Source organism: Eleutherodactylus coqui, chromosome 6 (assembly GCF_035609145.1).
Source record: "Eleutherodactylus coqui strain aEleCoq1 chromosome 6, aEleCoq1.hap1, whole genome shotgun sequence".
In the NCBI taxonomy this organism is placed as follows: domain Eukaryota; kingdom Metazoa; phylum Chordata; class Amphibia; order Anura; family Eleutherodactylidae; genus Eleutherodactylus; species Eleutherodactylus coqui.
Window position 1 is genome coordinate 119328173 of NC_089842.1, and position 18294 is coordinate 119346466.

Sequence of the window (18294 nt, forward strand, 5' to 3'; positions counted from 1 at the left end):
GTTACGAGTACTTGCGCACCCGAGTACCGCCATTTTCGAGTACTTCAGTACTCGCGCGCAAAGATTCGGGGGGCGGCGTGGCGGCACGGGGGGCAGCAGTGGGGAGTGGGGGGGAGAGGGAGAGAGAGAGGGCTCCCCCCTGTTCCCCGCTGCCACCCCCCGCACCGCCACTCCTCTCCCCGCCCCCCAGCGCCCCCCGAATCTTTGCGCGCGAGTACTGAAGTACTCGAAAATGGCGGTACTCGGGTGCGTAAGTACTCGTAACGAGTACGTTCGCTCATCTCTATCTGGGACTTTTTAAATTTCACTTTATAAGATCTTGCTGTCTGAATGAAGCCTTGGTCAAAGCTGCTTATGTTCAACCTTCTGTGGGGCTTACAAGATTGTATAAGATAAAATAAAAAAAGACCCAAAGCCATGATGCCGTAGGCCACGTACAACTCACAAATGAGAGACCAAAAGCAGAGATGGAGAAAAGATGGGCACCATCATATACAATAATAACCTGGTGTGGCAAAGATGTTTTTACGTACAATCCATGTTTAAAAACCAGCAACCCACCAAAGAAGGTGGCTGAGTGCAATTTTTGTTGGGTTGCTGGTTCGTAGACACATTAAAAAGACTGCAGCCATCCAGAGAAGCCCATTTTACTGGGAGATTTCATACACAAAAATACTGAAAAATCCAAAAAGTTAGTCTGCAATAGAATATTTGTAGGTGCATTGGCCACCTGGGTATGTGATGTTACTCCAGCACTGTTGTCTACAGTTTTATCAAGAGTATCATTGAGCTCATGTATCAAAATGTTCTTAGAAAGTGACTCAAGGGGCCCTAATACAAAATCTGTAAGGCTGGGCACATATATCACTTCAAGGGCTTCTGCACACTAGCGTTTTTCTTGCGCATTTTTTTCACGCGATTGTCAATTGGACTTTCTAATGTTAAAAACGCATTGCAAGTTGGTGCCTTGCAATTTTTGTGCAATGCGTTTTTAACATTAGAAAGTCCCATTGACAATTGCGTAAAAAAAACACGCAAGAAAAACTCGTGTGCAGGAGCCCTAAGGCCTGCTGCACACAAACGACACAGCATCGCCGTGAGAATATTGCAGCGATCTTCTCGTAGTGCTACAAAATTGTGCGCTTTGTAGCATCACATGTGTGAATGGCTGTGATTGGTTCATCAAGTGCTGGCTGTGATTGGCTAAGTGTCAGACAATCAGAGGCAACGCTGCCAGGAGGTGGAGATTTTTCAATCCCTGGCCTCCAAAAGACAAAAGACGACTGCCGGGCCAGAGAGAAGAGCCGGACTGCTCTTCTAGGTGAGTAAAAACATTTTTTTAAATCTTTTTTCTCAGCTAGGGCTGATTTTTAGGGAAGGGCTTACATTTCAAGCCCCTCCCCGAAAATCACTGCTGCGGAGATTGCCTGCCACCAGGGGCGTAACTATAGAGGATGCAGGGGATGCGGTTGCACCCGGGCCCAGGAGCCTTAGGGGGCCTATAAGGCCTCTCTTCTCCATATAGGGAACCCAGTGCTATGAGTAAAGCATTATAGTTGGGGGCCCTGTAAAGAGTTTTGCATCGGGGCCCGGGAGCTTCAAGTTACACCTCTGCTGCCACCTATTGCTTTCAATGGGGCTGCAGCAGCGCCGGCCCCATTGAAAGCAGTGGGATAGCATCGCGGACTTCTACCACAGCTGTGACAGCTGTGGCAGAAGTCCGCGATGTAATCCCTATGTTTTCATTGGGGCTGGCGTTGCTGCCGCAGCCCCATTTAAAGAAATGAGCGATATCAGAGTTTTCTAAGCGCTGCGAGGCTTGCGTTTTCACTCACTCTTGCATCGCAAGAAAAAAATTTCGCTAGTGGGTAGGCGCCCTAAAAGGGGTCTTCTGGGACATGAAAGAAAAGTTAAAAGGACTTAAAGGGGTTGTCCTGCGAAACAAAGTGGGGTTATACACTTCTGTATGGCCATATTAATGCACTTTGTAATGTACATCGTGCATTAATTATGAGCCATACAGAAGTTATCAAAAGTTATTCACTTACCTACTCCGTTGCTAGCGTCCTCGTCTCCATGGTTGCCGTCTAATTTTCGCCGTCTAATGGCCAAATTAGACGCGCTTGCGCAGTCCGGGTCTTCTCCTTTTCTCAATGGGGCTCCGTGTAGCTCCGTGTAGCTCCGCCCCGTCAGGTGCCGATTCCAGCCAATCAGGAGGCTGGAATCGGCAATGGACCGCACAGAAGCCCTGCGGTCCACCGAGGGAGAAGATCCCGGCGGCCATCTTCAGCAGGTAAGTAAGAAGTCACCGGAGCGCGGGGATTCAGGTAAGCACTGTCCGGTGTTCTTTTTTAACCCCTGCATCGGGGTTGTCTCGCGCCGAACGGGGGGGGGGGGGGGGGGTTGAAAAAAAAAAAAAACAGTTTCGGCGCGGGACAACCTTAAGATGCTGAAAAATTGAATAGTCACTTATCTCGGCAGCTGCAGCCCTGATGCCCGCTGTACGGAACCCAGTAGAACATGCAGGCGGTCACATGCTTTTCATTGTGCATGTGACTGCTCAGTCACTCATAGGCTCCAGCGGTGATTCTTCTATGGCCGCTGAAGCTTGTGAGTGGCTGAGCAGTCACATGCACAATGAACGCCACGTAACTGCCCACTGCTTATTCCGTGTTCTAGGGGTGGGCACTGGGGCTGCAGCGTTGGATGGGGAGTGGCCGGGATAGGTGACTATTCAATTTTTCCTTCCTTTTAAGCCCATTTAACTTTTTTCCATGTCCCGGCAAACACCTTTAATAATAATATTGGGTGTTTCTTTATGTCTGCGCATTGCTGGCCACCTCTGCCACTAAGCTATTGTCTGCCCTACCAGTTATAATATAGCATTAGTACATCTTAAGTCTGTGGCTTAAACATGATGTTAACAGTAACAACAAACTCAAATATATATATATATATAAAAAAAATTGCAAAAAAAGAAAACTCCCATTTGACCTTGTAGGAAAAACACACAGTGAATATTTGTGCTGAAGCTGCAGAATTCTTGGCTCCCTTTCTCATCACATGACACATCATGGGTCAAGGTGCAGGAATCACTACTCAAGGCTCCTTCGGAGAAAATGTGTACAATACAGATCCTGTTGTCACTCCTGGCCGTCAGTAAGTATGGATTTTATGAACATATATCAGATCATAGTGACAAAGGTCAATGATAGCAATATGAATGAGTAGACATCACAAGTGTCAGCTGCCTGTGGGGGTCCATCGCCTGGATTCCTCTTACTCCTGCCCAAGATGGATCATCCAGGTCTTTAAATGGTACCGCAATGCATGTACAAAAAATTGTCAATAAACCAAAAATAATTTTACATTTTTGTCCCTTTACAATTTCCCAGCATTCTGCAGTATTTTAGTTGTTGATTCAGTTGGGTTCACACAGGGATGCAGGGAGGGGGGCTAAGAAAAATATAAAGTAACATTCAAAATGCTTAAAACTGTGAAATATTTTAGAAAAATGCAAATGTGGCGAGGGATACACTATGAGGTCATATTTCCAGAAGCGAGTGCAAAGGTGACCAGATTTAGGCGAGACAATCCAACTTTGGGACCCTGCATCTCGATTTCCGTTGGGACACTATCGGGACAGCCATTTGTCCCGCTTTCAGGACATCTAGTCACCATTAAAGTTATTACCAACAGGGGTGCAGCAGCTTTCAAATAGCATATCACAGCGCAAATGACAAACAGCAACCAATCACAGCACAGCTTTCATTTTACCTCAGCAGTATGAGAAATATCAACCAATCACAGCACAGCTTTCATTTTACCTCAGCAGTATGAGAAATATCAACCAATCACAGTGCAGCTTTCATTTTACCTTAGCAGTATGAGAAATATAAACCAATCACAGTGCAGCTTCAATTTTACCTCAACAGTACAAGAAATGAAAGCGGAGCTGTGATTGGTTGCCATTAGCAACAGATATTACAGGAGAGGTCAGTGAGTTTTTAATTCCGCCAGTATTCGTTGCCTGCTGCTGAAGAACGCTCATGCAAAATTACACTCAAAACAGACCAGAACTGTGGATTTGTATACGACACAAACAAACAGATTTTAGGCTTTATATTGAGGATAATAACTATATATTGGAGCAGTTTGGGCATGGGATTTCTGTATTATTACATAAGGGCCAATCATTTTTGAAAAACCTTTGCAGAATATCTGCTCATGATGGAATATTCCAAAACTATTCCTTTTTTATGGAACCTATGAAAATTGGCAACGAAGACTAGTAAAATAGTAACCGGTATAAAAATACATGGCAGGAAATACTGCAATGCGATAAAGCTTAAAATAGAAGTGAAATAAGCGCAGAGTACTTGAGCACATTCCAGAAATAGATTCCAGGCTTCTATCAATAGAAGTGACTGCAGACAGGATTTCTATGGCTAAAACGAAATCACATAATGCAAGAAGGTAAAAAATGTTATCAGATACATTAGTGGAGATTTTTATATAGACCTTGATGGTAAGAGCACCGACTATGGCGCATACGGCTGCTGCTCCAACACACAGTCGGTGGGATTCTCATAAACGGACACACAATTTAGCTGGTAATATTACCATTTTATCTGCAAAACTGCATTACTATTAATGCATGAGGCCATGTGGTGCTGTAGGAAGGACTGCAGTATTTCGGGCAAAATTGGGCAGCCAATTAATAAGCTATGTGAGAACGCCGCCTACCATATCTGGGCCTTGGTATGGCCATACTGTATGCAGCTGGGTTCTGACCTTGTAGGTTTCACTGTAAGTACAGCATAAGCAATGATATATTATTCAGTTGTAGTCAGACTGTATAGGAAAAATACCTAATACTTATGTAATAGGCCCCCTGTTCATGGGTGAGGAGCCCACAGACAGGGGGCCTATAACATAAGGGGGCCACAGGGTGGAGAACTGACAGTTCTCTGCGGTGAGCCTATCTGACAGATAGGCTCACCACGGAGAATCGTGGCAAATCGCAGCATGCTGCAATTTGATTCCCGTGAGCACAGAATCGCTGCACTTTCCATAGCAACTCTACAGAAAGCGTGCACTGCGTTACTCGCCACGAGTAACGCAATGCACTATCGCCCGTGGACAGGAGCCCTAGTCTAGGAGTCAAGAACTGGCTTCTTCAGGGAAGTGCTTCTAGGGGAATTCACCTATTTCTTTGACTACTTTGCATGCCCAGAACAGATCCTCATAGTCATGTACACATCTATGAAATGTACCTAAAAATATGTTGTCTTTCTGCCTTTCATCATTTTTCTGGATAAATCCAAAATCCTACAGGCTTTTTCTTGCACCACACTTTGACGCCTTTGCATGACCTTTGGTGGATGATTTTGGTGTCGTTAGATTTGTTACATCCTCAGCACTGCCGTAAAACCATAATATTTGAGTGTGATACATTGAGTGACTGTCAGGCTGGGGCAAAGTTCCTCTGTTAAGTCCCCGTCGCTGTTGTGCCAACAGTGCTGCATGGGAGAGTCAGAGCTCTTTCACACTGGCGGTGATTCACGACCCGATATCGCCCTCGCAATCCATGTGGAAACTCCTGGATATGACGCATTTTCACATGAAACAGCCTCACATCCCTGCGGAGCTGAAGGAATCCCAATGGCATGGCTGTCACAGGCGATCGCAATGTTCTATCATTGTTTTCAATGGGACAGATGCTGCTGTCACCGTTAAAAACCGTGGGCGATAGCGCAAAATGAAAGGGCATACTGCAATTTTTTCCTTGCATAGCATCACAACGCGGTACCATGCAGGGAAATATAGTAAATGTGAATGAACCCATTTTATTTTCGCATAGTGAACATTACGTCAATCAGGTTTTTATGAACTTTGGGTAAGTGATGTTCGGGTGAGTTCACGTGGAGCGTTATATGTTCCAAAAAGTTTTATGTTGTAGGGATCCATGGCTAAATCTTTACTAGAGATGAGTGAGTATACTCGCTAAGGCACATTACTCGAGCGAGTAGTGCCTTAGCCGAGAATCTCCCCGCTCGTCTCTAAAGAGTCGGGGGCCGGCGGGGGGCGGCGGGGGAGAGCAGGGAGGAACGGAGGGGAGATCTCTCCCTCTCTCCCCCCCCCGCCCCCGCTGCAACTCACCTGTCACTGGCGCCGGCCCCCGAATCTTTAGAGACGAGCGGGGAGATACTTGGCTAAGGCACTACTCACTCAAGTAATGTGCCTTAGCGAGTATACTCGCTCATCTCTAATCTTTACTATAATCACAAGTCTTCATATCTGGTTGGATTTCTTGATATTGTCTCACTCGCCCCACGCAATTGTTGCTTTTTTTGTGGCAAAAACTGGAGTTGGATGAAGAAAGTAAAGTATATTTTTCATGTGTTTAAGATGCACTCTTGATTTTGGCAAAAAAGTTGTCCTTATTGTTCAACACAGAGAGACCCAACAATTTGGTAATCAAAGTAAGGACCTGTAAGGAGATATCACCCCTAACCCACTCCCAGGTTTCAGTTAGAAACATCTGTGTAGTGAGACCACTTCCTCTATCTTTGAGTTACAGGTTTCAGTCACAATCTCTTTTATCTCTCAATCAGAGATGTTGCCCAAGTTTAGAAAAACACTCTGCTTTCTTAAGAAGGCATTTCATCTGAGTTCCACTAAACAGGGTTGAGCTGTACTATCACACACAAGCCATGGACAGGTATGGTGCCGTTTCTGGAAGAAAGCAGACATGGTTTTTTCTTAAATGCAAGACAACCCCTTTAAGATCTGCAGATTCGTACTGACTGGCCCCCATCCCTTAGTGAGCCTTCTCTGAAGTGCAGTGGAAAAGGAGTATTTCTATAGATTTAGAAAAGTGATATATATTTGTTTATTAGTTACGTGGATCACCCTCCAGCTCTTCTGATTGGTCGAGAGGAGTCACTGCAGGGTAAAGCTTTTGTACATGTAAATGCCATATTCAAGTGTAAATTTGGTCTACCCATTACTGGCTGTGATCACATCCACTAGTTTGATTTAAATGGGTGGCAGACTCCATCTACATGTGCGTTTCGCAGCTGCATTATATATATATATATATATATATACACACACACACATATATGTTGAAGGCCCTCACTGACTGACTCACCACTAACTCTCTAACTTACCGTTGTCGTACAAGCGTGAAATTTGGCGCAACCATTCTTTAGGTCCTAAATAGGAAAAGTAAAGGGGTCACAACATTATTATTTAATGCCAAGTGCAAAAGTAAGTGTACCCCTATGTAATGAACCTAATCTAATTCTCTAACCTCCCGATGTCGTACAAACTTGAAATTTAGCACAACCATTCTTTAGGTCCTAAATAGAAGTAGTAAAGGGGTCACAACTTGATTATTCAATGCTAAGTACAAAAGTAAGTGCACCCCTATGTACCTAATCTAATTCTCTAACTTCCCGGGGGCGTATAAATATGACATTTGGCACGACCATTCTTTGGATCTTAAATAGGAAAAGTAAAAAGGTCACAACTCGATTAGTCAATGCTAAATGCAAAAGTAAGTGCAGCCCTATGTTATGTAACTTCCTGGTGTCGTACAAGCGTGAAATTTGGCACAAACATTCTTTAGGTCCTAAATGGAAAAAGTAAAGGGTTCATAACTTGATTATTCAATGGTAAGTGCAAAAGTAAGTGCACCCCTATGTAATGTAAGTTCCCGTGTGTCGTACAAGCCTGAAATTTGACACAAGCATTTTTTACGTCCTACATAGGAAAAGTAAAGGGGGTCACAACTCAATCATTCAATTCTAAGTGCAAAAATAAGTGTCCTCCCCCTATGTAATGCACAAATCTAATTCTCTAGCTTCCCGGTGTCTTATAAACTTGAAATTTAGCACAATCATTGTTTAGGTTGTAATTAGGAAAAGTAAAAGTAAGGGGTCACAACTTGATTATTCAATTCTAAGTGCAAAAGTAAGTGACCCCCTATGTAACGTGAAATGGGATGGAGCATGCATTTAAGGCTAAGACAGGGCTGCAACCTCCAGTCTGGGGTTAAATTTGAATAAAAATAGGCATTAGCTTTAAGGTTAAAAAGTGAGGAGAGTGGGAGTGTTGCCACATTCTGCAGAGGGACATCAGTACATGCAGTCTGAGGACAATTTAACGGTCCTCAATGTGTATACTTATTTTATTTCTCGGTTCCTCTGAAGTAAACACCTGTACCACATTAATTTGGGCAAAACCGGGTGTATCAGTTAGTTTCCTATATGTATATTTGACAATAACTCAGAAAATAGGCAGTTCCCCTTTAAATTGAACTTAAAGCAAAGCATTGATCTAAATAGTGAAACAGGGCTTGTTACGTCAATTTCCGGTGAACATTTTCGATATTATTAGGGGTGTCGCTCTGTAAAAGAGGAAGAGGTTCTTTAGAAGCTTATAGGTCACAGGTTCAGTCCCAAATGTCTTTATAGGGGAGTTTTGTACATGCGAAATTACAGCCCCAAAGCCTTTATCTGTGCTCCCTCAGGAGCTGACTGGTGAGTGAAAAGTGCCACAATAGTGATCGTAATAATGACCCCATCAATACTGATACAGTGACACGAGGGGAATTATATGCAGGGATTTTTTGTCTTTGATCATTTCTCATATGTAAACTCCTATAATGACTGGACGTGATCTGCAATACTTAGTAATACTAAGACAGAAAAAAAATACAGCTCGAGAAAGAAAGTGATATAAACCATCAGACTTCAAAAAGTAAACCAAATCTTGCCCCCATGGCTTGTCCTGTAGAAAAAAGAAATTCCTCAAAATGGTATGGCCCAGAGACTAACCAGCCCACCCGGGGATGCTTTTGGGCCCTGTTTAACAGTAAGAACTTATTCCTCGTTATGTGCAGCGGGGATTTACTGGTTACAGAAAAAACAAAGAAAATTACGAGGACCAAATTTTAAGTCAGAGGCATGTTTGCCCCCATGGCCTTTACTACCCTTAACACTACCCAAACGTATTTAATAGTTTCAGCTGTGTATTTATGTAGGAACAGTTTGACATCACTATATATAGAATTGTTATGTACCTGTTGTATATTACTACTATATTACTGATTTATGGAGGTTATTATGACAATTTTCTCCATTTCCCTTCTTAGAATAAATGGGAGGTTTTGGTTGCCATGTATGTATTCTTTATATTCTACCTAACTGTCCAGCTATATTCCTCTGGTGGGCTCAGGGTATACTTCCCTGACACTATGGGATATTTTGGTGTGAGATATTTAAATAATGCAGATAAGAGTCGATTTCTGGGCCCTCCTTGGTTTCAGCCTTCTGGTACAAATCTCCTACTGGCCCAGAAGTCCATCGAGACTATTGTATACTTGCCTGTGAATATCCACTGCTGGCTCCTGATGATGGAAGTTAGGACTAGCAGTTCTGTGGATGACAGCTTTTTATCTGCTCAATAGCATAGAAACATAGGGCGTATGTGATGGGTGACAAATCCCAATCTCCATGGGGAGGCCTGAACATACTTAAGTAGCTATATGGTCAATAGAATAGCTAAAAGTGACATAAGTTTAGACTCCTGGTGACCATATGACCAATGTCCTTTCAAAATGTCCTGTCTTGCGTCTAGGTCTTCAGGCTTCTCAGTGAAATTCGTGATTTATGTGGTTGTCTCCACCTTGTTGCTGTTGATCCTCAGTTGACTTCTCCTCTTCAAGTGTGATTGTCTTCTCCAATGAGCTGGGTCTTCTCATAAAGAAGAATACGATGAAGCTTCTGTTTTTTCTTGTTCATTTGCAACCATCTTGCTGTGGCCCATTCCCTTTTCCTTGTTATTGCCTTCGCCAATAAGCTGTGCCTTCTTCTACTACATCCACAGTAAGATAAAGCTTCAGTCTGGTCATTTGTGGCTCAACCTGATCTGATTAAGGGTCTAATTTATTGTTTTCCCTGTTCACAAATATCTCAGTTGTACGTGTATAATATTTGCAATCCTTGAAGCTTTTGGGGTTCATTACTTTTCATAAAATGGCTGAAAGGTGAATCACCAAAATCGGTGGATTATGATCAGCTTTGACAACTAGAACCTCATGAGATAAAACATGGTTTTACTGTATGTCATGTATTGGGTACCTACAGTGAACATGATCTTAGAGAACGGGAGGTGTTGCACTTAAGAGGTCCTAGCACAAGCAGATGTCTCACCAGTCATAATGGTCCATTCTCTTGTTACTGCTTGGTTGCTCAAACACATTAGATGTAAGTTGTTGGAATCCAGCAAGATCAACTGACTCTATGATGTGTCCTATGCATTCCTGATGGTATATGTTGGTGGAAAGAACAATTGGGCATGTTGGATTTCAATCTCACGGGAGATACATTGCTTGCAGTGGGGTTCATCAGAGACTTATTTTCCTTCACTGAAAACACATGCATGGTCAACCAAGCCATTGGTGCCTGTGTATGGGGGTGTCAGGTTGACAGTATTTGGCCAATGGCTATCATAAGTGTATAAGTAACTTTCGTCATTGTTCCTAGCAGGTTGATGGGCTGTGTTGTTGTGAACCAAAGCTGGCGGTCAATATTGCTACGTCCATGGCACCTTTGACACAAGTAATAATATGGCCATAAATACTTTATTTTCTTTTATAACTTTCCAGTTGCTGTATCAGAAGCCATTTACAAACGCTGGATTCCCAATACAAACTTTGAGAATGCCTCCAACTGGAACGAGCGTAGAGTTCCCTGCTCCCAGGATACAGCGATGTTCCCAAGAGACAAGGTATCTCCTACATATGTTTAAAATGTAAAATATAGCATTCGTGTAATATATCGTTTTTCCTTTACTTATTTTTTTTGTCGCATATTTTATTTCTTATACACTGAGCACCATCTAAAAATCTCCCATTACTGCCTGGAAACCATCAACAAGCAGGTTGACTGCTGCTAACAGCTACTATTACTGCTTGTGTGAATACCCAGTCAGCATATTAACACATGAGTATTTAAATACTTGGGCTACAGTGAAGATTAATGAGACAATAAACCCCCGACCCATTCATGGCAGCACACTGATATTCTATAAGAGTACAAAACAGGGACACACAATGAAAGTAACGGATCCCTCAACACCAGCTTGCTGACGGTTTTGGGTATTAAAATAAGAGAGAGGCACTTTCAACTTTTATGTGAATAAACTTTAATTATTGTCTAATAGGAAGTTGTTATAGACTTTGTGTTTTAATTCTTCACCTTCTTCCACATCCGCTTGCAGTCAGTGAATCTAAACATTATTAGTTTACATCCAGACACTGAATGGTTCTCCTGGTCATATCCTTCTGACATCGCTGCATGCCTTGTTACAAGAAAGTGCTGTAAGTCGTGTCCCCTGGATATCAACAGGACAGATTTTCTCAAGAATATCTCCATTCACTAACAGAAAGCAGAGATCTTGAATAGTGAAGAACTTAAGTACAAAGTATATTAAAAGGCTGTGAAACGTTTCATTGGAATTGCATAAAAACAGAAAATCCCAACTAACTGGCTTCGATGCTTAAATTATTACATTGAAGGTTGTGGATACCCAGAATACTGTGGTGAATCCAGGTAATGGCATGTTCTTAAAGGAAACTGCACAAGAAAAGAAGACATGGCTGCTTTCCTACAGAAGCAGCACCACTCCAGCTCATAGGATGTGTCTGGCATTACTGCTCAGCTCCGTTGACGTGAATAAAGCTAAACTGCAATACCACACATGACCTGTGGATGGTTGTGGCGCTAGTTTTAGAAGAATGCATCCATGTCTTTCGAATACCATACAAGATCCTTTAATCACATCTAAAAGCAGAAACGGCCACCGGGCAGACTCACCCCAATTATGGTGACCACAGCTTTCCATAAATAGTCCCTGGTGTAATCTTCGGTGATTTTCTCTGCCCTCATTTGACTATGAGCCTCTGTTGTATTTAGTTTCATTTTAATGGTGGTACCTAAAAATGGAAATGTCTTAACACTTTGCTGCCCGGAAAGAAACTTCCCTGAGTAGCAGTGAAGATGGGGGAGTAGAGATTTCATGTATTTTATATGTTCTCATTGTACAATGTCTGCTAGCGGAATATGTGATGTGTTCTCTCTACAGAAAGTCTCCGTCTTTGTACAGTCGCCCCACTCTCTGACCAATCTGGTAAGCAATTTACATATTACAGGCATCATGTAATCCATGACCATCCTTGAGTTTTTGAATCCACAGTCCCATTCAAGAACATTTTCCCTTTAACCCCTTAAGGGCGCTGCCCTTTTTTCCCAGTTTTTTCTCCTCGCTTTCAAAAAAAAATCAAAACGTTTTTTATTTCTCCATTTACATAGCCACATGAGGGCTTACTTTTTGTGGCACGAAGTTATATTTTTCAATGGTACATAATTTACTGGAAAACTGGAAAAAAAAGAATTCTACGTGGAGCGAAATGGAACAAAAAAAACGCAATTCCGCCAACTTTGAGGGAGAGGGTCAGCTTCTACGGTGCAGCAAAAATGACCTGATAACTTTATTCTATGGTCAGTACGACAACGATGATACCAAACTTATAAAGTTTTACTTTTGTTGCACTACTTTTAAAAAATAAAATATCTTTTATATTTTTTGCCGCCATCCTCTGAGAGCCGAAACATTTTTATTTTTCCGTCAATATAGTTGTGCGAGGGCTCGTTTTTTGCAGGATGACCTGTAGTTTTTATTAGAACATTTTGGAGTACATATGACTTTTTGATTACTTTCTAGTATATTTTGCCTTGGAGACACCATGACCAAAAATGCGCAATTTTGGCGTTAATTATTTTTTTGGGGACAATGTTCACTCTGTGGGATAAATAATAGATCTGACTTTTATGGTCGCAGCAATGTCGAATATTTTTCATATTTTTCGATTATTTTTTTTATTATTAATATGGGTAAAGGGAGGATGGGGGGGGTCAAATTTTTTCTCTAATAATTTTTTTTTTTTTTACTTCAAGCCTCCTATAGAGTGGCACAATTTCTGATGCGAATTGTCAAAGGATGAGTAAATACATAAACTTTTATTTTATAAAATACTCTCTTCTACGTGTTTCGAGCCAAGACCTGTCCCTTGGTCATCTTCTGATGATATATGTTGTGCATTACACTACTCCAGAGACCGACGTTTCTTCTACAACCTCTACAACACTAATCACGACATAATTGACTAGGATGATTAATTGGGAGGAGGTGTTATAATTTGTAAGCCCCAGGTCCATCCTAAAGGGGTTGTCCGACATAAAATATTATTCACAAAGGGGTCCACAAACGTGTAAAAATAATAAAGAGCTTATAGAGCTCCTGATCAGCACTCCCTGCTTGACTTCCTCCATGGGCTTCGGGTTTCCTCACTGACGTCATGTTTACAGGCCGCAGTCAGCGTGAGCCATCTTGCAGACAGGCTGCTGCAGCCCATGTCAGAGCTGAGCCATCATCACTGAGCTCTGTCATTGGCTGCAGCAGCAGGTAAACATGTCATCAATGAGGAGACCCAAAGCCAGTGAATGGACCACCCAGGGAATGCTGAGTAGGAGCTCTATAAGCTCTTTATTATGCTTATTATGTTGATTGTGTCTAACCTCTTTAGGCCTCCTGTCCACAGGCGATATATCATTGCGTTATCCGCGGCGATAATCCGCGCGCGGGTAACACAATGAATGCTTTTCATTGGATAACTATGGAAAGTGCAGCCCGATGTACACAAGCGGAAAATTTTCCGCTCATGTATAAAAATTGCGGCATGCCGTGATTTGGCCGCGATGAACCTATCATTAGGATGAATGCCCACAGATGGAATTGCTACGCATTCTCCGCTGTAGAAAAACGTGTGTGAATTCCGCAACTTTTAGGTTTTGTTGAACCTAATAGCTTTCTGCCTGCCAATGCTCACATGCTCAATTCTACAGCGTATTTCTGCGAGTGGGAAAAAAAGCGGCATGTTCTATTCTCTGCAGATTTAGGTCGTTGCAGGTCTCCATTAATACAGCATTAATGGAGGCCGCGGAAATCCACGATCACTCGCAGGCATTTTTTTGTTTTTAATCGCAGTACTCCTGAGATGTAAATCTGCTGGTGTATCCCGCGTCGCTCGTGGGCATGAGCCCTTAATGATAGGTTCATCGCAGGAAAAGACTTAGTGTTCTCCTGTGGCAGCTCCCATGGCAGAAATCTCCTGCGGGAAAATGCTACGCCCATGGACAGGCAGCCTTAGGACATGTTCACACGGGACAGATATGCTGCAGAATGCCTTGCTGGCAGTTTAGTTGCTTGTAGTTATTAAGCATTCTGTCTTTACTCCACATACTAATTTCCTGCTGAGCCTGTGTTTATAAACAGCAGCTAATTTGTTAGTTGCAGTGTAAAGCATGGTGGAGGGACAGGGTAGCAGCCTGAGCTTCTAATGAGACCTACTGGTAGGTGGATTTCAGAGCCCAAAATCAATGCAGCTGTCGGTGACTAACTAGGTAAGCATTAGCCATAACTAGTGACCCATATATAATTTTGAAGCCCACAAATGGACAGATGTAGCAGAGTTGGGTTTGTCATTTGACATTTTTAGTGAAATCACAATGTGTTACCTGCTTCTCATAGCACTGCAGGTAAAACCCCAGTGAAATTACCTTTCCAGCTCTGCTACATCTGTCCAAAGGTAATGTGTGTCCTTCTATTACAAGAATACGGGCCCATATCTCTCCCCCAGGCTGCAATACAAACCATAGTGTACAATGTGCAATAATTATCAGTATGCAAAATGATAAGGCTCTTGATATCCTGCATACTTGGTTCATCAAAGTTGTTCAGGGACGCCCTCATTTTTCCATTTACTGCATTAGGGACGTTTTACACGAGGCGGAATTACGCCGCAGGACGCAGCCAAATTCGCAGCTGTGGAATTCCAACCCAAAATCTGCAGGTCTAACTGCGGATTTGATGCAGAATTGCAGGCAGGTTTTAAGCCATTTTCAATTCCGCATGAAAAGTTGCGGATTTTTATGCAGAATTTACCACGTCTTGCGTTGCGCCGTGCCGCCTATTCCATCCTGTGTGAAAGGTGCCTGATCAAAAGCTTCAACTAAAGGATGGTGTTTGCACCTCATCCACCATAAATATGATGTATGTGTCTGGACTATTCACTGATGGCTCGGGGAGAGGAGGGCGACCTTTATAGGGCTGTGTGCGCGTGTATGTGTGTGGAGGGGAGGTATCCAGGACCACAAAGAATGCTTGTTTCCTCGTTCCCCCTCGGAGGGATTTCCCTAGGATTCTTGAGCAGTGAGGATTGGAGATAAAACCCTCTGGTCTTACATGGGGGAGACAAAACAACAGGAACAAAGAGGTGATGAACTCCAAAAAGTGGAAAATCCCTCTGCAGAATAGCAAAACAATGAACCAAAACCATAAAAGACAAATGTACCACAGCTGTGCTCCTAACATGGTGAAGTCCTTACAATCCAGCAGCTTATGATCTAGAAGTTTCATAAACCTGCAAAATAATGTCAGATATGTAGGAGACGGCTGGAGTTACATCTGCGCTGGGATCTCCGGTCCGAGGGTCTGTTGGAAACCTGGCTGAAAAGGACGGAAGAAAAAGCATTGCATGCAGCGCTTTTCCTTTCATCCAAAAGCCAGACAGCTGGACAGAATCGGTTGACCACAGGGATTCCCCCTTCTTGCTCCCCAAACAAAGCAGGGAGTGGAATCCCCGCCACAGATATAAAAACCACCATTAGGGCTAATGCCCACGGCCGAATTTCTGCCGCATGAAACGCGGCGGAAATCCACGGCGTTACACCTCAGCTATTAGGTTCTCTTGAATCTAATAGCTCAATGTTCACGCTGCGAAATTCCACCGCGGAATTCCACAGCATGAAATAACCCGCGGGATGTCCTATTTGCCGCAGGAATACGCGCAGCCAGCTTCCACTGTAGTCAATGGAAGCCGGCTGTCACACTAGACTTCTGCTGTATCACACGGAAGTATAGCGAGAATACACCTCCCCGCCCACTGCCAAACGCGTCAAATGAGACTGCCAGCGCGTCATGCGCTGTAATGCGCATGCACACTGGCGCGTCATGCAGGACTCGCACAGCGGATTCGGGAGGAAAGTATGGGGTCTTTGGGTGGGGAAGGTGGGGGGGGGGGTCGCCGTGACGGACTCCACTGCGGTATTCCGCTGGTGGAGTCCATCACGGCCGTGGGCATGAGGCCTTAGGGCTTCTACCCACTAGCGTTTTTTTTAATGCTGCGATATCGCTGCGTTTTTTTCAATAGGACTTTCAAATGTTAAAAATTGCATCGCACAAAAATCACGAAAGCCCTAAGGCCGGTGTCACACGGGCGTAAGGGGATTTACGTGTGCATTTGCACAATGGGTGTTGTGTATTTGCAGGCGCATATGTGTCTTACTATACTTTTTGCGCAGTTCAATGTGTGCTATTTGTGTGTGCAAATGCACAAGAAAATAGAGCATTCGGCGTATTGTTATGCAGAAGCAAAATGCGCTTAGGTGAGCAATTGAAACCATTGACATACCTTGTGTCATCATGCTACTTTGGCCTTTCTGCTCTAAGATTATGTGCCATCACCTACACAGTTTTAGCTGACCGATAATCCAGAATCCCTGATAGTCTGGCACCTGTGCACCCCTCCTTCTCTTGGATTAAAGGCTGTAATGGTCTCAGACTACTGGTATACATTGTACGGAGTGAAGCATTGTTCACCTGCATTGTAAATGTTGCCTCTTTCTGCGCCATGTAACTTTCTGCTACTTTTCCGCTCCAGCCTTCTTTATAACTAGCAGCTTTTTCTGGATGTTGTAACCTTTAGGCCGATTTCACACATGAGTTTGGTGCATTGCGAGACTCACAAAACTTGCGCCAACATGAATCCCATTCTTTTGAATGGAGTCATATACACGAGCGATGCGGGAAAGAACCATGGCATGTCCCATCTTTACGCGTTCCTCAGGACTCATCGCCCATTGCTTTCGATGAGACAGTAAAACACATTGCATGCCGTATAATGTGCACACCATGCGATGAGAGGTTTCCCATTGAAAACATGGAAACCGCTTGCTGATCGTCTAACGTGCCCGATAGCTACACCGGAGGATCGCTACTTCACAGAAGTGATGGGAGGCAGTTTTGCCAGAAAAATGCCTTGCATCATCGTGAAAACACACGTTGGTGAGCGCGATATCGTGCCTGGTTTCTTGGCCCGTTATTACGCTCACCTGTATGTAGGTAACCTTAGGCCACGGTCAGACGAGTGATTTTTTTTTTTTGCACGCCTATGTGCACAAAAAAATTGCGTCTATTAGAACCATTGGTTTCCTATGAAGTGTTCACATGTCCTTTTTTTGGAGGCGCAAAATACTTGCACCTGCAAAAGATAGGACATGTGTGCCTATAACACGTGCCGGTAAGGTCCGTGCTGTGCTTAAAGATATTATATGATGTCCGTTAATCCCCATAGGGAGTCCCCTCATCACTGAACACTGTGACAACACTGTCACAGTGTTCAGTGATGAGGGGTCTGCAGCAGGGACGAAAGAATCCATTCATTGAATGACAGCTGAGCGCTGCCTCTGATTGGTCACAGCACTCAGCCAATCAGAGGCATAACTTCTCAATCACCGACCACCAGAATACAGATGAAAACTGTTGGTCATGGGGAGAAGAGCTGGACAGCGCTTCTAGGGGAGTTACATTTTTTTTTTTATTGATTTTCGGGGTAAGGCTTATATTTCAAGCCTATCCCCCCCAGCTTCCCCCGAAAATCATCGCTGCAGGGGTTGCCTTCATCCCATTGCTTTCAATGGGGTAGTAGCAGCGCCAATGGGATAGCATTGCAGTCCTCTGCCACAGCTGCGACAGCTGGGCAGGGGATTCTTTCGTGCCCATGGGGTGTCCCCTCATCACTGAACACTGTGCTCTACAAGCACAGCTGCTCCAGTGAATGGTTGAAGGCCCGCACACACTATTTTGGACACATGTAAAAAAAAATGCACGGAGCTTTGGTCACACACATTTTGCACATCCATGGAGAGCATTTTATGTGCACACATGGGCGCGCAAAAAAACCCAAAAACCGCTTGACTGACCAAGCCCTTACTGTGAATGATTGTAGTATAGTGTGGACTCATCTGTTCCTGGCCATAATATACATAGATATGGGCACAGCTGCATCTCTCGGGTCTTGTATAGTGTTAGGATCTGCATGTG

The 18294-nt window shown here is 43.6% G+C and overlaps 1 protein-coding gene across 1 annotated transcript in view; it reads left to right on the forward strand.

The window, feature by feature from the left end:
* Positions 1-3108: 3108 nt before the first annotated feature.
* The window catches only part of AMN (amnion associated transmembrane protein), a 62306-nt gene continuing 47120 nt past the window's right edge, over positions 3109-18294 (forward strand). The window contains exons 1-3 of the mRNA XM_066605727.1: positions 3109-3159; positions 10679-10800; positions 12157-12201. Coding sequence (XP_066461824.1) covers positions 3120-3159; positions 10679-10800; positions 12157-12201 — 207 coding nt within the window. The 5' untranslated portion in view covers positions 3109-3119. The remainder of the gene's footprint in view (positions 3160-10678; positions 10801-12156; positions 12202-18294) is intronic.